The sequence below is a fragment of the Dipodomys ordii genome, unplaced genomic scaffold, assembly GCF_000151885.1.
Source record: "Dipodomys ordii isolate 6190 unplaced genomic scaffold, Dord_2.0 Scaffold12, whole genome shotgun sequence".
Taxonomy (NCBI): Eukaryota; Metazoa; Chordata; class Mammalia; order Rodentia; family Heteromyidae; genus Dipodomys; species Dipodomys ordii.
Genome location: NW_012267228.1, coordinates 23,880,048 through 23,900,868, shown reverse-complemented (window position 1 = coordinate 23,900,868; position 20,821 = coordinate 23,880,048). Strand labels below are relative to the sequence as shown.

The following is a 20,821-nucleotide window of genomic DNA, read 5'->3' as shown; positions in this document are numbered from 1 at the left end:
AGGGTCCCCTGTGAAGCCACTCCTGGGTGGTTGGGTCAGACCCCTGCTCTTCCTCTGTCTCTGTTAGTGAGACTTTGGGTCCTGTTAGCATAATAACATTTTTAACCAGCCCATGGGGTTAAGTCTAGAGAGAGCAAATATGGAGGCATCAGCCAGTGTCCAGCATACAGATTCAACTCATCTTTAGAAGGTCTAAAAGCTTCATTTAAAAATACCTTCACTACGGGCTGGGAAGGTAGCTCAGCGGTAGAGTGCATGCCTTGCAAGCATGAGGCCCTGGGTTTGATTCCTCAGCACCACATAAACAGAAAAAGCTGGAAGTGGCGCTGTGGCTCCAGTGGTAGAGCGTTGGCTTTGGGTTGAGAGCTGAGGGACAGCGCCTAGACCCAGAGTTCAAGCCCCATGACCGGCAAAAAAAAAAAAAAAATACCCTCACTATCATTTCTTACTGGCATTCTTGGCTCAAAGGTTAGGGGATTTCCAACGGTCTGAGTGGCATGAATCTATGAATCTATGTGATTTGTTGAGTCAGAAATGAAAGCATCATTCCTCCCTTTCTTTCTTTAAGAAATGGTTTAATTTATTATGCAAGCTTCGTTGACTTTAGTTAGCAGTCTGAGCTATAGTAAGGAACATGAAATCTGTTCTATAAGCTCTCAACTCATGTGCATTTGTTGGACAAGATTTCAGGTCTCAGTTCCAGCCCTGTGGTTCAGAAGAGCCATTGGATGGCATTGTCTAGGAAGGGCTGGACTCCTGTTCTTGATGCCCAGGGCTATGGCTCCTGCTAGCTACTTGCCATACTGACTGCACTGGGCTCTCCCTTAGTGAAGGGAGAGGGAGAGGGACCATGTAATGGAGCTTCAGTGTTGGTTGTTATAAGTGTTGAGGCTGTCAGCAATGCCAGCTCCAGGTAGAATAAAGACTTATTCTTGTTCAATCAGGTGAAGGCCCATGGTCCTGGACTTGAAGGTGGTCTTGTGGGCAAGCCTGCTGAGTTCACCATTGACACCAAAGGAGCTGGAACTGGAGGTTTGGGTCTAACCGTGGAAGGTCCGTGTGAGGCTAAAATCGAATGCTCTGACAATGGCGATGGGACCTGTTCTGTCTCTTACCTTCCCACAAAACCCGGGGAATACTTTGTCAACATTCTGTTTGAAGAAGTCCACATACCGGGGTCCCCTTTCAAAGCCGACATTGAAATGCCATTTGACCCCTCCAAGGTCATAGCGTCAGGACCAGGTCTTGAGCATGGGAAAGTGGGTGAAGCCGGAATCCTTAGTGTTGACTGTTCAGAAGCAGGGCCTGGGGCCCTGGGCCTCGAAGCTGTCTCAGACTCAGGAGCAAAAGCTGAAGTCTGTATTCAGAACAACAAAGATGGCACCTACGCAGTAACATACGTGCCACTGACAGCCGGCATGTATACCCTCACCATGAAGTATGGTGGCGAGCTGGTGCCACACTTCCCTGCCCGGGTCAAGGTGGAGCCTGCTGTGGACACCAGCAAGGTCAAAGTCTTCGGACCAGGAATAGAAGGAAAAGGTGAGTTTCCATAACAAAAGAGGCTGAGATCTAAGGGCCAACAGGGCCAAGCCATGGGGTTCTCTCAGTTTTCTGCAGGAAAGGAGGCACCCCATGGCTTCTGTCTTCAGTGAGAGTTGTGGAAGAACGGGGAGCACAAAGCTCCATTTTCTGTTTCTCCATGGGGAATGGGGCCCACAATTATAGGTAGAATTAAGCCAGAAAACTTGATTTTTTAAATTATTATTATTTTTAGTGTGGTAGCAGCATGTTATATTGTTGGCTCATAGTTGGAATTAGATTTAAAATGAGTGTGCTAGAGTTTGGTCTGCAGTACAGCCCAGCTCCCCCTGAATGCCTTTCTCCTCTAAAATCATGGCATTGGGACTGGGTCTCACACAGTAACAGGAGACGTTCCTTTAACTTGCTTTAGGCCCCTACCTTTGTGTTTTTCTTTAGCAAGACTACCCTTGGAAGAAGCGGCTTCTTGTGGGACTCTGATGTCACTGAAATTCGACTTAATATGTGCCGAAGTCCTAAGAACCTTCATTCTGGGGTTTGCTCTTGGGTCCAAAATGTTGGCGAGGTTGTTATCTCTGTGGTTCCTCTACAGATGTATTTCGGGAAGCCACCACCGACTTCACAGTAGACTCTAGACCCCTGACCCAGGTAGGGGGTGACCACATCAAGGCCCACATCAGCAACCCCTCTGGGGCCTCCACGGAATGCTTTGTCACTGACAATGCTGATGGCACCTACCAGGTGGAGTATACACCGTTTGAGAAAGGTGAGGAGTAGTCCTCTTCTGTGATATAATCCTGGTTCAAAGCTGTGCTTGGCTTCCTCCCAGTGGCTGATGATGACCTCTGACCCCTGTGCTCATACCACCTCAGCAAGGGAAGGTACAAAGGAACATGAAAATGTAAAACCTTTGGGGCTAAGGGCTCAGTGGTAAAGCCCTTATGCCTAAGGTCCCCCTAGGTTCACAGAGGGGAAAAACTAGAAGGAAAAGAAAAAGAAAGACATGAAATCTCTCCAGCATATTACTTACCTGCGTGGCACCTGAGTTTTTGATCTTGTTCTGTAGTAGGTGGGCTGGCCCTTAGCCTGAGGAGCCTTGCAAGCAGGTTATGGATGATGTCATGGAATGTTGCAATGAGCAATTTGTGTGACTTTTTTTTTTTTTGGTCCAGTCGTGGGGCCTGAACTCTGGGTCTGGGTGCTGTCCCTCAGCTCTTCAGCTCAAGGTTAGCACTCTACCACTTGAGCCATAGCACCACTTCCGGCTTTTTCTGCTTATGTGGTGCTGAGGAATCGAACCCAGGGCCTCAGGCATGCAAGGCAAGCGCTCTACCACTGAGCCACCTTCACAGCCCCAATTTGTTGAATGTTAATTTATTTTTTGAATATTAGAGATGGTAAACTTAAACAGCATAAAGATAAAAACTAAATCACCAATTACCTAGACAATATGATCCTAAAAATACTCTGGTGCTGATATTTTCATTTTTTCTCATCATGCATCTATCTTTTCTATTTTCTAAGTTTCCAGTGGTCTTTTGATTAATAGCTAGTTTTCCCAAATCAAGGCAATATGCTTAGGATACATAGGCTTAGTGATGTTTCTTGAGGGTAGCATGGGTGGTTATATGACAGACAAGTATACAGAAAGAATAAATAGCATATATTTTTAAAGTAAGGTTATAGCAAAATTGTCTTTTCCATAACTTGCTCTTGTTTTTTTTTTTTTTTTATTTTTATTTTTCGTGCTGGTCCTGGGACTTGGATTCAGGCCTGGACCCTATTCCTGAGCTTTGTTTGCTCAAGGATAGCACTCTACTACTTAAGCCACTATTCCACTTCTGGCTGTGTGTGTGTGTGTGTCTGTGTGTCTGTGTGTGTGTCTGTGTCTGTGTGTGATTGATTAATTAGAGATAAGAGTCTCATGGACTTTTCTGCCTGGGCTGGCTTCTAACCTTTATCCTCAGATCTCAATCTCCTGAGTAGCTAGGATTACAGGTATAAGCCACTGGTACTGGGTATAACATGCTCTTTTTAAATAACACAGTATACCACACAGACTTGACTGCTAGATGAAACCCTGAAGTAGTGTTATTTCATCCAAATAGGTGACTTGTCTGCAAATAGGTCTTTCTGTTTGTTGTTTTGAGCAGGTCTCCATGTAGTGGAGGTGACATATGACGAGGTGCCTGTCCCAAACAGTCCCTTCAAAGTGGCTGTAACTGAAGGCTGCCATCCATCTCGGGCCCAAGCCCACGGTCCTGGATTGAAAGAAGCCTTTACCAACAAACCCAATGTCTTCACTGTGGTTACCAGGTACAAAGGATCCTGGATTCAGTGTGTTGATTCTCTGAAAGGAGCAGCCTTATATAGTTTCCATGTTTTAAAAGTCTGTGGTCTCGGGCTGGGAATGTGGCTTAGTGGCAGAGTGCTTCCGTAGCATGAAGTCCTTAGTACCACATAAACAGAAGAAAAAGTAGAATTGGCGCTGTGGTTCAAGTGGTAAAGTGCTAGTGTTGAGCAAAAGAAGCTGAGAGACAGTGCCTAGGCCCTGAGTTCAAGCCTCAGGACTGGCCAGAAAAAAAAAGTCTGGTTTTTGCCAGGAGCTGGTGTCTCATGCCTATAATCCTGGTTACTGAGAAGGTCAAGATCTGAGGATCATGGTTCAAGGCCAGCTGTGGCAGGAAAGTCCATCAGATTCTTATCTCCAATTAACTGCCCAAAAAAAGCCAGAAGTGGAGCTGCCAGAGGTGGTAGAACTCTAGTCTTGAGCAAAAAAAAAAAAAAAAAAAAAAAAGCTCACTCACACATAATGATCAGGCTCTGAGTTCAAGCTCTAGGACCAGCATCAAGACAAACAAACAGGACAAGTCTTTAGTCTTAGCTGGGTGCTGGTGGCTTACACTTATAATCTTAGCTACTCAGGAGGCTGAGATCTGAGTGTTGAGGTCCAAAGCCATTCCAGGCAGTAAAGCCCATGAGATTCTTATTTCCAGTTAACCACCACAAAGCTAGAAGTAGAGCTGTGCCTTAAGTTGTAGAGCACTACTGTTAAGCCATATAGCTCAGGGGCAGCACCCAGAACCTAAGTCCAAGTCCCAGGGCCAATACCAAGGGGAAAAAAAAAAGGAAAGAAAAAAAAAAGGTGTATGGTCTCCTAGCATTCAGTAAGGTACAATTTGTCTGAGGTATTTTCTTCTCAAAAGACACATATTACAAAGTCTCAAGTATACCTAAAAACATACCAGAAAATTGATCATAGTTATGATCGCAGAGCAAACAGACTAGATAGAAGCGATGCTGCTCAGCTTGATAATGCAGAAATATAAATGCATGTGTGCGTGTGCATGTACACGCGCACGTGTGTGTGTGTGTGTGTGTGTGTGTGTGTGTGTGTGTGAATGTTAGAACTGACCTATTAGAATTGACCACAAAATGGGGGTAGAGTGTAGCTTGGTGCCAGAGCACACGTAAGGCCCATGCCTGCATTGTGTTCACAGTATTAGCCGGTGCAATTAGATAAGAAAAACAAATGAAGGATAAGCATCAGAAAGGAACTCTTGAGAAATGTACTATGCAAGAAGGGTTATCACATTGGCTGAGTCAGGTTGACTCATATCTGGGACAACTGGTTAACTGGGCTGGTATATAGAGGGATTTTAAATGAATTCTGACAATAACCACTAGCATGGGTTGTATGCATTTCATTTTTTTCTCTACCCTTTCCAGAGGGGCAGGAATTGGCGGGCTTGGCATCACTGTTGAAGGACCGTCAGAGTCCAAGATAAACTGCAGAGACAACAAAGATGGCAGCTGCAGTGCTGAGTACATCCCCTTTGCTCCAGGGGATTATGATGTTAATATCACTTACGGAGGATCCCACATCCCTGGTAAAGCTTGGTTTTGCTTCTCTCTCTCTCTCTCTCTCTCTCTCTCTCTCTCCCCCTCCCTCCCTCCCTCTCTCTCTCTTCCTCTCTTTCTCTCTCTGGAGTAGAAAAAAATGGACTGATATTTGTAGCAACTGCAAATATAGTTTTCCTGAGAACATCCTAACTCCCAGTGTAGCCAGTGACATGATAGAAAACATTCGCTTAAAGTGTTTGCTGGAAATAATAGCTCATGTGTTGGAGGAGCTTTGTTCGTGATTTAAGGCAAAGCTGGTTCTTTACCAAGCTGAAAATTTTCTACTTTAATTTGTGCTTATTCATCTACTTTATGGGTCTCTTTCCCCATTAAAAGTCCTGGCAGCTTGACAGACACACACTAATTCAACTTCTTGTTTGTTCAGTTCTTTTCTGACATTGAAGATATTTACTATGAACAGGGGACACTGAAGATATTTACTTGGAATAGCCTGGGTGCTGTTGGCCTTTTACATTACTATTGTTACTACTGTAGGGAATTTCAGCCACAAGCAAAACAGAAAAGCTCCTGGCCCTGAAGTGTTTAGGTGCTTGCCTAAATACTTTAACACCTTGCTTAGCATTTATATAGCTAAAACTTGTAACTGCTAAGAAGTGAGAAAATAGAAGTAATTGACAAAATAGGGATCCCTTTCAGAGTTTTACCACAATGGACTGTATGAGATGAGAGAGAGAGAGAGGAAAGAGAAAGGAGTACCAAGAACAGGCAGACATGTGTCCCCACGGGGTTTCCTCCAGGAAGGGAGCAACAGTAAAGATGATGCAGTTGTGGTTGCAATCAGAGCTGTTCTGACTTTTGGGAGAGCGCTACATGCCATGAACTTAGATTCCACCTGCAGAAGGGGTAAGAGTGAATTTGGGCTGAACAGCAAGGCCAAGGCAAGTGGCAATTTCCATAACTTTCTCAGGCAGAGATGTTTAGTCAAGTTGTTGGTTGTTGTGATTGCATCATGTATTTAGCTTATGAGGTACTGAAACATTCAGTTACCTGCTTCATTCCTAATTTGTTTCCTGAGAATGCTAGGTGGTTAAACATGAAGACAGTTTTTCTTGGCCTAGTACAAACCTCCAATAGGATTATGTTAATCAGAGTATCCTATCTTACCCATAACAGCTTATTTGATTTTTATGATGGGCCAGCAGTAATCTATTGGTGGTGGTTGCCTAGACTCCTGGATTGGCTTGGGTTCAGAGCATGTCAGGAAGAAGAGCTGTCATGATCGATTGGTGATGTCTGCCAAGGACAAAGAACAGTTGTCTGGCAGATAATGTTTGATGTCTACCATCTTGGGCCAGATTTTATCTTACCTGTGCATGCTGTTTCATGGCTTCTTTCATGCTGTGTTCAGATGATTTCTAATGAAGGCTGTGACTTAGAAGCTAGCCTCAGAGGCAGTTCATGGCCGTCTTGTGTTCATATTCAATGCTTCAACTGTCACTCTATTGATTAAAATCTCCATTTTTGTTTCCCTAAACTCATGTTTGAAGGGTTGTACTTGCCCTTGCCAGAGTCAGCCACTTATTTAATTTAACTGAAAAACTGGACTCCATAAATACCTCGCCGTTGTTAGGAAACCAGAGTCTCAAATTTCTTTGTGCAGTGTTTATTATGTGCGTTCCCTAATTCCACAAAATACAAGCTTTCTGGGGTGCCATAACAGAGAGGCTCTGGCTTCCATAGCAGATGCCTGGCAGTTGCCAAAGACAGGACTCCAGTAATGGCCAGGGGTGTATGAAGCCACGTAAGGCAAGGTTCTGGGGACACTGGAACTGCCATTTCTGAGAGGCGCCTGTTTGGGAGGAGGCCCTTCGGATTCATGACCCAGCCTTGTTCTTCTGTTTAGCACTTCTCTCACAAATTCCAGCCTCCCTTTGTTCTCCATGTTTGATTAATTTTTTTTTATTATAGTTGGCACCCTCAAAGAGTCAGAGGCCCACAGGGTTCCCAGGGTTCGGCCATGCAGCAGGACAACAGAGAAAAGCTTATCCTCAGAGAGAAGCAAGGCACTACTAGATGATCAGGGATCCCAGAAGGCCATGTGTGGTTTGGAGAAGAATCTAGGGGGGGCACTCTGGAGCCATTTGCAGGATAGGAGGTTGGATGTTCAAGCCTTCTGTACCCTCTCTGGCCTTTTCCATATGCTTCTACTACTTAACTTGCTCCTATAGTTCTTCCAGTAGCCTGTCTTCTCCCTTACCTCTGGGCCTTTGCACTAGCTGGTGTCACTGGTCCAAGCACCTCTCTATCTACTTCCCTGGTTGTCACCTGCTCCTTCCTGTGTCTCAACCCAGATGTTACAGCCTTGTAGACTAGGTTCATGGTATCCTGGATGCTCCCTGATATACTCCTCCCATGTTACATAAGTCAGAGTGACATGCTCATATTATCATTTCCATACATCGTGGGTCCTCAGTGGACCAGTAGCCACTTAGACCTAGCACAATGTCTGCATGTAGTAGACACTCTAGATGCTTGTTGAAACAGTGAGTAGGCACATAGGTGTATGCTCAGCAGGGAAAGAGGTAATCAATGCCTATACAATCAAGATCTAGCTGGATCAAGAATGTAGATCTCCAGGTGGGTAGCTTATGCCTGAAATCGTAGCTACTCAGGAGGCTGAGGTCTGATGATTGTAGTTCAAAGCCAGCCCAGGCAGAAAAGTCCCCGTGAGACTACTATTTCCAATTAACCACTCAAAAAACTGGAAATAGCCCTGTGGCTCAAGTGGTAGAGAGCACTAATGTTAAGCACAAAGAGGCTCAGGGACAGCGCCCCGTTCTGAGTTCAAGCCCCACAACTGATCAAAAAAAAAAAAAGTAAGTATAGATTTTGGAGGTGTGACTCAGTTAGTAGAGCATTTAGCATCAATGAACAAAAGCATTAGGTACTGAGTCTGAGTCCCAGGCTTGGATCAAACAAAGAAAAAGAAAAGAATATAATTCTAGGTGTGCACAGGGCCAGTACCAACTGCTATGTTCTCAAAAAGCTCTTAACTTCTTTTCCAGGTAGTCCCTTCAGGGTTCCTGTGAAAGATGTCGTGGATCCCAGCAAGGTCAAGCTTGCTGGCCCTGGGCTGGGCTCTGGTGTCCGAGCCTGTGTTCCACAGTTCTTCACAGTAGATAGTAGCAAAGCCGGCCTGGCCCCACTGGAAGTAAGGGTCCTGGGCCCACGAGGTGAGTATGTGTGCCCTGCCTCTCTTGCAATATCCATTTACCCTAGGCTCCAACCCAAAACTGGTGCTTTACTTTTGAGCTCAATCATGATCTTAAATTCTTAAACTACTTGTTGCTCTATAGTCTAGGTAACCAGTAGAAGGTCCTGTTTAAAAGGGAGTAGGCCTGTTATTTCTCCAGAAGCCTTTCTCTCCCTCTCTTTTAATAATATGGCCCTAAATTTCTTTTGATTTTTTTTTTTTTTTGGCCAGTCATAGGGCTTGAACTCAGGGCCTGGGCACTGTCCCTGAGCTTCTTTTGCTCAAGGCTGGCACTCTACCACTTGCCACAGCACCATGTCCAGATTTTACTGTTTATGTGGTACTGAGGAATCAAACCCAGAGCTTCATGCATGCTAGGCAAGCACTCTACCACGAATCCACATTTCCAGCTAAGTTTTACTGCTTTTAAGTAGCTAGCTGAACAAGTGTGTGGGGACTTCCCATGTGATGCTGGTTTGGCTGACTCTCTACCTAGTGCGTTGTGGAGGTCAGGGAAGTCCAGCTGTGTATGGGTTCTGGGGTTTAGAAGTCTTGACTCTCTTTGCCATGCCTGGGTGCTCATGTGGAACCTACTAGAATCTTGGAAATGCCAAGGCTGTCATTGTCACAACTCCCTGGAGAGAAAAGATCTCTTGGGAAGTAGGTTATGGGCAGCCATTCTGCCCTTTTGGCACCCTGAAATTCAGGTTTGCAGTGGCTAGGAGGCCATTTGGGGACAGAGCTCTGAAGTTTGTTGAGACCTGCCTTTTTTGGTGAGCAATCACATTTCTTCTAGCATTTAAGATGTGCCTTTCTTCCCAGCTGAGGCACAGTGTGCCTAGTTTTTTAAGTAATCTGAACTTTCCCCTCCCACCCCCTCAATGTGTTGTTGGCTTCCAGAAATGACAAATAGAGCTTCCTCCTTTAAAGAGGAACCTTCTCCTTAATGTCCTTAATGGGGTTCAGCATGAGGTTATGCCCTTTGAAGCTCAGAGCAGAAGTGGTTTGGGTAAAATGAGGTCATGGGGCTGGAATCTCATTCTGTGAACCTTCTGATCATCAAAGATGTGTGTGCGTGTGCGTGTGCGTGTGTGGGGGGGGTACATGTTGTGTATGCATGTGTATATACCATTCATGTGTGTGAAAGCTTTACTTGGTCATTGACCTCTATTATGGAGGACTTTTCGGTAACCGCTTTTTAATTTTAGCTGATGAGATGGATTCCCAGTCATGGCACAGCCCCTCGAAAGCCATGTCAGAGTTCTTTAAAGATGACCCAAGGGGTGACTTTATGGAGACAGGTTCGGATTTCCTATTGGCTGCTGCTTTAAATTATGTAATGTGAATGTCTCTTGCTGGCTTCTCCTCTAAAATCAGTTTGTCTCTGCCACCATGCTTGATTAACTTACCCTACTGTTTACGCATCCCTGAGAATCGTATTCTGAGCTGGAATCTGGGATCTGATCAACACAGTACATACCTTGATTGTGCTTCCACATAATCCCTCACCCCTGCTGGCATCCTGTTGAGGGCCACCTCACTTCAGGAAATTGACACCCTCCCTTGCCCTGTACCCGTACCCTGGCATGTTGGCACCGTGGTGGTCTTTGTCTAACTGTGGCTACCTTAACTGTCCAGCCGATGGGTTAATTTTTGCTCTTCAGGCTTCTGGAGTCTTTGGCATTTTCTCAGCTGTAGAGTGAAATTGCCACATCCCAAGCATGCCTAACCAGCTTGAAAAGTTATAGGGTGTCTGCAGCAGCATCCTTACCATACGCCCTCAAGGAGCAAGCATGGGCAGTCTCCTTAATTACACCCTAGGGCAGACCGAGTGTACTTTCGCCAACAAAAAGCTAAAGGTGTTTCTTGGGGTCATTTCTGCAACCAGGAGTTGTGGATCCTGTGATTTCTTAGGCCTGTGATTATGGCCTGCTTGCCTTGTGTTACTCATCAGTGAAAACCAATAGCTTTCAGGGATGGTTGTGATCCTTTTTCAAACTCAGCCAAGGGTGGAGTGAAGGGGAGGCCAAGAAGCCGCTCAAAACCTCTCATCTCTGTCCTCAGGCCTGGTGGAGCCAGTGAACATGGTGGACAATGGCGATGGCACACACACAGTGACTTACACCCCCTCTCAGGAGGGGCCTTACATGATCTCTGTTAAATATGCTGATGAAGAGATCCCTCGGAGGTAAGCACCCTGCCCCTGAGGAAAGGGTCCAAACTGGCCTGAAGCCCACGGCCTATAGGAATGGCAAGCACCACTCTTCTCCGGTGCTGCTTCTTCCTCTCACCCACCATTCATTCACCCAATCAGCAAATACTTCCTGGTCCTTGGATTCCTATCCTGTTGTCTCCTTTTATCCATGTTTGATTTAAAGGGGAGCTGAAGAGGATGTGGGGAGAAAAGGGAGAAAGCCGAAATTAAGAAGTTAGGGCATGTATTTTCCAGAGATTTCCTTTTGGTGACCCTGCAAGTCACCTTCTGATTAAGACAAAGGTGTTTCCCTTACCTTGAGATTATAGTTGACCATAGAATCCTCAAAAGATGTTGGATAGAAGCCTTATTACCGGTTAATAATAATATATTGCATGAACTCTTCACCTCTGAAACACCTCCAAAGTTTTTTGTTTGTTTGTTTTAAAAACCATATCCCCAGTGATAGAAAAGTTACCATACCCTCAACATGCACGTTTTGTTTGGATATTTATATACCTATATTTCCAGGTATGTAGAAATTTTTAATTTAAAAATCACCTTTGTCAGCTGGGCTCTGGTAGCTCACACCTGTAATGGCTGAGATCTGAGGATCACAGTTCAAAGCCAGCCCAGGCAGGAAAGCCCATGAGACTCTCATCTCCAATAAACCACCAGAAAACTGGAAGTGGCACTGTGGCTCAAGTGGTAGAGTGCTCACCTTGAGCTGAAGAGCTGAGGGACAGGGCCCAGGCCCAGAGTTCAAGCCCCACAATTGACAGAATCCCACAAAACAAAAAACAAAACCCACCTTTGTCTGCTTCTTTACTAATATATCATGTATCATAGAAACATACAAAATACAGACTACAAATAAATAGAGAATGCATTGTGATAAAACATGAAAACTGAACTCATATTCTTTCCATGTTGGTGACCATTAGCATAACAAATGTGCATTAAATGAGTGTAACTAATATGAAAGCCCTTTTCCCCAAACTAGTTATAACTCATGAGATGCACTCATGTTTGGGCTGATTGTTATTTGGTGGCTTCTATCTCATTACTCTATATTTCTACAAGAATTATGTCCCTTTGATCAAACCTCCTGTCTGGCCTGCTGTAGAAATCCTGCATTTGGTCCCAATCTCTGTAAGAGTTGGATTGATTGGTATCATTACTCACCTGGGTGTGTATGTGTCCATCAAGTCCCTTTAAGGTCAAGGTCCTGCCCACGTACGATGCCAGCAAGGTGACTGCCAGTGGCCCTGGCCTCAGTTCCTATGGGGTGCCTGCCAGCCTGCCTGTGGAGTTTGCAATTGATGCCAGAGACGCTGGGGAAGGCTTGCTTGCTGTGCAGATAACGGTAACTCTTGAGTTCTTTTCTGGATTCAAACCTTATTAGTAAGACCTGATTTCCAGGTCAGGAATAAGAATAAGGACCTTAATAATAACCAATTTCAACCCCATATAAGTTCCACTTAGTATTTCAGTGAGACAAGAAATCTGCTCACCTGAGAGGCTTACAGATGTATCTCTAGGCACCACTTTGTAGTGAGTGTTATTATGTCTCTTTCTATGTTTTTATTTTTTTAATGTTTTAAGTCACCCATGGGACCAATTGGCACTAAGTACTGCAGTATACCAAACACATGGGATTATCCTCTCTTGATAAAAACACTCAGAGGTAAGCCACGAAGTCCTTGGGTCACCAAGGAAGAAGACTCCATCTGCCTGGGACTTTATCCATGTGTGGCTGGCTCTGCCTTTAATGTCCTCATGGTCTGTGAGCCTACCAGAACTCTGGCCATCATATCTACATGGCAGGCCAGAAAGAGAAAGAAAGAAAAAAGGAAGGAAAGAAAGAAAAGAAAGGAAGGAAAGAAAGAAGAGAGAGCAAAAGACCTCAGCTTAGCCAATTTATCAATTCTATGAGCACCTCCTCATAGCCTTCCACTACTATCTTATGATCAAAATTAATCTCACATCACACAACTCCTAGATGGAAATGAGGCTGGGACATAGAGCCTTGTGTTCTGGCAGCAGGGGCACCTGGCTAAGAATGAGGGTCTTGCTGGTATAGGAAAAAGAGAGTGCAGATATGGTAGGTTGTGAGCTGAGCTCTTGCCCCTTACTCTACGTACTCAGTGTGTTTAGAGCCACAACATTTCATTCATTTAACAGACCATCACGGTATGATCAGTGACCCTCTCCTCTCCCTATAAGACAAAGCAAGAGCATACTGAGCCATCGCTTCTGTCTCTTTCTGCTAGAGGTGCCAATTAATGACATAATACATCAAGCTTTGCACAGATGTTTCTTGCATGTTGAGCACAGCATCCTATCTAGCATTTCTCTGTGATTCACAGGACCAAGAGGGAAAACCCAAAAGAGCCATGGTCCATGACAATAAAGATGGCACATATGCTGTCACCTACATCCCTGACAAGACCGGGCGCTACATGATTGGGGTCACCTATGGTGGAGACAACATCCCATTCTCTCCTTACCGCATCCGGGCCACACAGACAGGTGATGCCAGCAAGTGTCTAGCCACAGGTGAGTTCAGGGTAACAGCAAGGTCAGGAGAGTGGCTTTGGAGTCGGTCTGTCCCATGTAATGTCTGTGATCTGGGCAAGTTCTTCATTGTTTGTTTGTCCATTGGGAGCTTAAATTCAGGGCCTGGGTGCTGTCCCTGAGCTCTTTTGCTCAAGGCTAGTGCTCTACCACTTTGAAACACAGCTCCACTACTGGTTTTTGTTTTTTTGTTTTTGTCGGTCATGGTGCCTGAACTCTGGGCCTGGGCACTGTCCCTTAGCTCTTCAGTTCAAGGCTCAAGGCTAGCGCTCTACCACTTGAGCCATAGCACCGCTTCCGGCTTTTTCTGCTTATGTGGTGCTGAGGAATTGAACACAGGGCCCTCATGCATGTGAGGCAAGAACTCTACCACCGAGCCATCTTCCCAGCCCCTTCCACTACTGGTTTTTGAGCGATTAATTGGAGGCTTAAAGAGTCTCATGAGGACTTTTCAGCTCAGTCTGACTTCAAACTGTGATCTTCAGATCTCAGCCTCCTGAGTAGCTAGGATTACATGCATGAGCCACCAGCACCTAGCTAAGTTCTCCTGTTTTAATTAGGCCCAGTCATAGAAACTTTTCTTTTCCTTCCTTCCTTCCTTCCTTCCTTCCTTCCTTCCTTCCTTCCTTCCTTCCTTCCTTCCTTCCTCTCTTCTATCTCTTTCTTTCTTTCTCTCTCTCTCTCTCCCTCTCTTTCTTTCTTTCTTTTGTCTTTCTCCTCCCTCCTTCCCCTTCTCTTCCTTCCTTCTTTCTTTCCCTGGGGCTTAAACTCAGGGCCTTGGCACTGTCCCTGAGCCTCTTTTGTGCTCAAGGCTAGTACTCTACCACTTGAGCCATGGTGTCACTTCTGTTTTTTTCTAAACAATTTTCTTTTTTGATATTTGGGTTTTTTCTTTTTTGTTTTGTTTTGTTGGTCTTTTCTGGTACTGGGGGTCGAATCCAGAATGGTGTACTTGCTAGACAATCACTTTGCCACTGAGTTTCATCCCAGCCCACTTCTGGCTTTTTCTGAACAGTTATTAGAAATAAGAGTCTCACCAACTTTTCTGCTTGAGTTGGCTTTGAACTGCCACCTTCAGATCTTTCTTTCTTTCTTTCTTTCTTTCTTTCTTTCTTTCTTTCTTTCTTTCTTTCTTTCTTATTTTTTGAGCAACATTCAAATTCCAGAAGTTCTTCCAAGGATTGTAGACTTTTGACAGGGTTATTGCAAGATTAGATGCAGTCAGGCAAGAAAAGTGCTGAGTATGGGACCAGGTACTTGAGAACTATTTTATTACTTTTGAAGTGGGTACATTTGTTGAGGTCCAGGTTTGATGGGGATTCCCATGAGAACAGTAGGTGTTTCACTTAATCAGGACTCATTTAAGAGAATTTCAGGTCAGCATTAGAAACATACATGAAGGGATTTGGGGGTTTCCTCTCAGGAGCTCACAAATATTTAAGCCTCAACATTCATTCAGTTTCTCAGACATGGCTGCCACTAGACTTTCATTTATTTTATTGATTTTTTTTTTTTATTTTGGTAGGTCATAGGGCTTGAACTCGGGGCCTGGGTGCTGTCCCTGAGCTCTGAGCTCATTAGCTCAAGACTAGTTCTCTATTGATTTGAGCCACAGCACCACTTCCAGTTTTCTCATGGCTGATTGGAGAGAAGAGTCTCACAAACTTTACTGAGCTGGCTTTGAACCTTGATCCTCAGATCTTATCCTGCTGAGTAGCTAGTATTACAGCCTTGAGCCACCAATGCCTGGCTAGCCTGTCCACTTTTTTGTTGTAGTTGTTGGTCGTGGGGCCTGAACTCTGGGCTTGGGCTCTGTCCCTCAGCTCTTCAGCGTAAGGCTAGCACTCTACCACTTGAGCCACAGCACCACTTCCAGTTTTTTTCTGCTTATGTGGTGCTGAGGAATGGAACCCAGGGTTTCATGCACGCAAGGCAAGCGCTCTACCACTGAGCCACCTTCCCAGCCCCATAGCCTTTCCACTTCTAAGAACATCTCCTGCTGCTCAGTGTTGGCTGCTCAATCCCATTTCAAAATATGATTCCCCTTCTCTGAAAGAAATGGATTTGGTTCTTGTAAAATAAGGAAACTAAATGGGATGGCTTCGTTCTTCCATCCCATCCTGCGTGGAAGCCATCTACTGGCTTTCCGTACAAGGTTTATGAGTTGCTTATGTTGGCTCTTTTTGTCTCACCCATGGCAAAACTTGAGACATACTGGCTGGACCACCTTACTTCTTGTGGTCGATGCAGTGATCTGACAGCCTGCGGGTACTTGCTGACCCAAGGGCATGCTATCATGAGCAAGGCCTCCTTGCTTCCTCCCCTTGTAATGTCCTGACCTGGTGGTGCCTGGTGACTACACCTTTTTGCTTTATCGTCCAGGGCCTTGCACAGACTAGCTTGTCTTTTCCTCTCCTCACTGTGTGAGCAACATTCTTAGCACTTCTCATTTCCCCATTATGCCTACACACTTTCCTCATTTGGGCCAATGTTATTTTCCTACATACTTTTCTGTGCCTTCTGATTTATTTATAAAGAGGTCACAAGTCAGAGAAGATAGAGTCTGGTGGTTTTCGGGAAGAGAGCACAATACTCCCCTGTCCTAGAGCACACATGCTTCGGGGTTGAGATATTTTTGTTCTTTTCAGGAAGCTCTGTCCGTGTGACAACCAAAGAAAGAAGTTCTTTTCCTTTTTTCCTGTTTTTGTCACTAATAGGATTTTGTACTCTGCCGTGCACTTGCTAGGCAAGCATTCTACTTGAGCCACACCGCTACCCTTTTTAAATTTCTTTCTGTGTGTGTGTGTGTATTGGGGCTTGAGTTCAGGGCCTGTGTTCTGTCCCTTAGCTTTTTCACTCAAGACTGGCACTCTACCACTTGAGAAACAGATGTACTTCCAGTTTTTTGGTGGTTAATTAGAAATGAGAGTCTCACAGATTTTCTGCACAGAATGACTTTGGACCTTGATCTTCAAATCTCAGCTTCCTGAGGAGCTAGGATTACAACAGGAATAAGCCACTGGGGCCCAGCTTTAGTTTGTTTGTTTTTGTTTTCCTTCTGTTTTTGAGATGGGATCCCAGGGCTGGGAAGGTGGCTCAGTGGTAGAGCACTTGCCTTGCATGCATAAGGTCCTGGGTTCGATTCCTCAGCACCAAATAAGCAGAAAAAGCTGAAGTGGCGCTGTGGCTCAAGTGGTAGAGCACTAGCCTTGAGCTGAAAAGCTGAGGGACAGCGCCCTGGCCCACAGTTCAGGCCCCACATCCAGAAAAAAAATGATAATTGAGTGCAATAAATAAACTATAAAAAAAAAAGAGATGGGATCCCACTAGATTGTTCCCTAGACTGCTTTCAAATTATGATCTTCCCATCTCTGCCTCCCTAGGAGTTGAGATTACAGGTTTGTGCCCCAATGCTCAGCCACCCTGAGATAAGAATTCTTAGGACCTTGGGATCAATGAGCAGCAGGATACTCCTGGAAAAACAAAAATGGATTTTTCTATAATATTGTCCCTCCTCTTCTTTCTGGTGTCAGGTAGAGCTGTCAGTCATGGTGCTGGCCCACCTCTATCTGCTCTGCTAGACTAGAAGCATTTGAAGTGTGTGTATGTGGTGTGTGTGTGGGGGGGTGTGGTTTGCTTCCTGGCCCTTATGGGTATCTGGCCTTTAAGTAAGTGCTCAATATGTCTACCAATGAGTTGCCCTTCATCCCCTTATCATTGGATGCAGACAGTCAGAGCTGACATTCATTTGAAGCCCTTGATCAGTACTGTTTGCCAGTGGCTGAGGGACTGTTCACCTATCTGGCACCAGTGTCAAATAGTTGTAGATACACACAGCCCACACAAATGTGATTTCTTCTTTGGTCTCTGGGAAAGTGTCCACCCATGACCAATGCTTCTCTTCACTCTTGAACCCTTTTTCTCCAGGTCCTGGCATCGCCCCTATTGTAAAAACTGGCGAGGAAGTAGGTTTTGTGGTGGACGCCAAGACTGCTGGGAAGGGGAAAGTGACCTGCACAATTCTGACCCCAGACGGGACTGAGGCTGAGGCTGATGTCATCGAAAATGAAGATGGCACCTATGATATTTTCTATACAGCTGCCAAGCCAGGCACCTACGTGATCTATGTGCGCTTTGGAGGCGTGGATATTCCTAACAGCCCCTTTACTGTCATGGTAAGCACTCTTTTCTCCAGAGCCTGTTGTTGCTAGAAAGTACACCTACAGCCAGCCATATGTTAAATCCTGACTGGGACATCTTGCACACAGACTTGACCTTGGAGAGCCCTCAGTGTGATCACTAGGAACACAGAAACCCTTTAGCACTAAGTGTTTTAGGGAGATTTCTTCGTCCACCAAGTTATCTATCAAACTTAGGGACTTGGACAATATCTTGGCCTACCCTCAATTCCGAAAGAGACACTCTGTAGAATTGTACACTTCTACTCTTTTGTTGTTGTTAGTTTTGGGGTTTAACCTGAGCTTTTTTGCTCGTCTGGTTCTCTACCACTTTGAGCCACAGCTCCACTTCCAGCTTTCTGGTGGTTTATTAGAGATTAGAGCCTCATGGACTTTCCTGCCAGGACTGGCTTCGAACCTCGATCCTCAGATCTCAGCCTCCTGAGTAGCTAGGATTACAGGCGTGAGCCACCAGTACTCAGCCACTTTCACTCTTTAGCAAAGGGAATTGGACAGTTTTTATCCTGATAGTTCTTTCTTCTTCTTCTTCCTGTCTCCAGGGCTAGAAGAGAGAGATCCTGATGCTCTCTTGTCTTCAGGCTTGACTGTTGGTATTTTAGGATTCAAAATACCTCCAGTCCTGTTGGGGAAAGACTCAGATTTTACACAGAGTGGGAAGAGCCTTCTCTTTTGAAGCTGAAAAATCTGGAATAGAAGGGAACCATCATGTGGGTGTCTGGGCTACTGAATTATCAGTCTTTTTTTGTTGTTGGTCATGGGGCCTGAACTCTGGGCCTGGGAGTTCTCCCTCAGCTCTTCAGCTCAAGGCTAGTGCTCTACCACTTGAGCCATAGCACCACTTCCAGTTTTCTGGTTGTTTATTGGAGATAAGAGTCTCATGGTCTTTCCTGCCTGAGCTGCCTTTGAACTGTGATCCTCAGATCTCAGCTTCCTGAGTTGCTAGGATTACAGGCAGGAGTCACTGGAACTCGGCTTTTTTTGCTCTGGTTTTTAAGGTTCATCTAGCAGAAGGGTTAGTACCATAGAAGAATTACCTCAGGTAACCTTCAGAATCAAGCACGGTTGGGCTCGTTACAAATGAGGCATGCCTGGTCTAGACAGACACCAGGTACCTTGTCGGCTTCTTCCCCGCGTCCTTTGATGCAAAGGGGCAGCCATCCTTGACCATGGGTTCCTTAGTCCATGCTGGTCTAGCCCAACCCACAGCCAACAAAATACTTTTTAATTATTTCACATTGTACATCAATGGAAGAGGGCACAAAGCCTTCCAAACAGAAGCCCAAAGGACTTGCTTCCAACAAGTCTATAATCTGTTGTAGCTTTTTTCTTCTTCTCCTGACATTTGTTTATCTATAAACATCATGCCAGAGATCTGCTGGCTCTTTTGTATCTCAAGAATGTAAACACTTGTCAGCTTTGGATGTTGTCCATTTGGGAGTGTTTTTATTCTCCACGGGGAGAAAAGAGGGCAGCAAGAAAGTTAATGTCCTGTTTACAGAGAGGAGAAGGGTCCTAGTTGTAACTTTAAAGATGATTTTTTTGGAGGTGGGGCTGGGCAGGGGAAGGGCCCAGCCTCAGTTTTCAGGATCTTTTTATATTATACTGGGGTTCCTCTGATTGGCTGTATTTAGACAACTATCTTCTATCATGGATGTCTTAGTTCTGCTGGTTTGCTGGGCTGGGGATGAGAGAGCCCTAGTGCTGAAAAAATCAGGGTGAAAATATTAGGGACCATTTTAGCAGCTCAGCAGGGATCCAGACTCTCAAGAATAAATGTCCCCAGCCCTTGAGCAGACACAAAGCAAACATACTTCATGGATGTGCTGTACCTAGCTGCTCTGGTCGGCAAAAAGGATCAAGAAGACTGCAGGCTGGCTTGTTAGGGACATCACACGTGTGGGTTGTGGCATCATGGGTGAGCAGCTTAACGACCTTGCCACTGGAAAGCCACAGCCCAGCTCTTGTAAGATCTAGACTCCGAGATGAGGGCTGTCTTAAATTGGGCAGCATGGTCACTACAGACACCACAGCACACCTTGAGGGTTAAGCTGTGCACCATGGCCTCTTTACATGATTGCCCACCCCTCACCCACATTTCTTGTTCTTTATTATGTTGAGGAGGGGTGGTGATAGATGAGTCCTTCACTCAGTTGGATCAGGAGCATGTAGTTTAAGGGTGTGTGTGTGTGTGTGTGTGTGTCTGTGTGTCTCTGTGTGTATTAGGGTGAATGAACCCAGGATAATCAAGCACTCTACCATTTGAGTCATGTCCCCAACTAGTTTAAGAAAAAATTTTTAATGAGTTTATTAGAACTTTAGAACCTGGAGATACTTATTTATCAAATGAACAGCCACTTCTTTTCCTGACTCCAAGCTACAGAGGTGATTGTGGGCAGCTTCTCTCTGCTGGCACACACTTTGGTCCCAACATAGATGTTGCTTCACAACTTGCTCCCTACACTCCATAAGCTACAGATAGCCTTGTCTATGAAGCCATGAGACTAGCATCTCTTCAGACAAGCTGCCTGGCGCCCTCCACCCCCACAGGCCTACCGTGACTTACTAGGCCTGGCCTCTCACAGATGGACATTCGGTCACTTCATGACCACAGATGGCTCCAGTATGATTCTTACTCACTAGAAATGGAATCGTGGTTCAAAGGACATGTGCACTTGACATTAATGACAGGATACCAGCTTCCCTCCATAAGAGTCATAAGAATATCCAAAAAGCAGTGGGGGAGGAGGCAGCTCCTGGATTTATACTCTGTTAAGTAGCAATATCCCTCCAATGTGAATTCCCAACTAATCACCATTTGCCACTGACCAGGCCACGGATGGGGAAGTGACAGCCATGGAGGAGGCACCGGTAAATGCATGTTCCCCTGGATTCAAGCCCTGGGTACCTCTTTTGGGTTTACCCCTACCTCTTGCATTTCTGTGTTCATTCAGCCTTCATTTCAGAAAAGCTACCACCTGCTTATGGGGTTTGCTTAAGCCCTCTGGGTGTTTTGGCCATTGGTGTGACTCCCCCCTCTCTGCCCCCCCCATCAATCCATCACTATGATCATGCTTTTCTGTAAGATTCACCTTTGCGTCACCATCCGCGCTCCATGAATCACCAGCCATCATGTCTGATCACGCTGGGTGCAGTTTACCTCCATGTGTAAAGAGCAAAATGGACAGCTGTCCT

General features: G+C 45.3%; 1 protein-coding gene across 2 annotated transcripts in view; it reads left to right on the top strand.

Moving 5' to 3' along the window:
• The window catches only part of Flnb (filamin B, beta), a 152,507-nt gene that overhangs the window by 101,882 nt on the left and 29,804 nt on the right, over positions 1-20,821 (top strand). Inside the window, exons 21-31 of one of the 2 annotated variants that reach the window (XM_013010497.1) lie at positions 945-1,542; positions 2,135-2,308; positions 3,696-3,858; positions 5,272-5,432; positions 8,472-8,639; positions 9,868-9,960; positions 10,724-10,847; positions 12,063-12,219; positions 13,223-13,412; positions 17,358-17,605; positions 20,459-20,497. In XM_013010497.1, coding sequence (XP_012865951.1) covers positions 945-1,542; positions 2,135-2,308; positions 3,696-3,858; positions 5,272-5,432; positions 8,472-8,639; positions 9,868-9,960; positions 10,724-10,847; positions 12,063-12,219; positions 13,223-13,412; positions 17,358-17,605; positions 20,459-20,497 — 2,115 coding nt within the window. The remainder of the gene's footprint in view (positions 1-944; positions 1,543-2,134; positions 2,309-3,695; positions 3,859-5,271; positions 5,433-8,471; positions 8,640-9,867; positions 9,961-10,723; positions 10,848-12,062; positions 12,220-13,222; positions 13,413-17,357; positions 17,606-20,458; positions 20,498-20,821) is intronic. The other variant, XM_013010498.1, reaches the window with a different exon arrangement.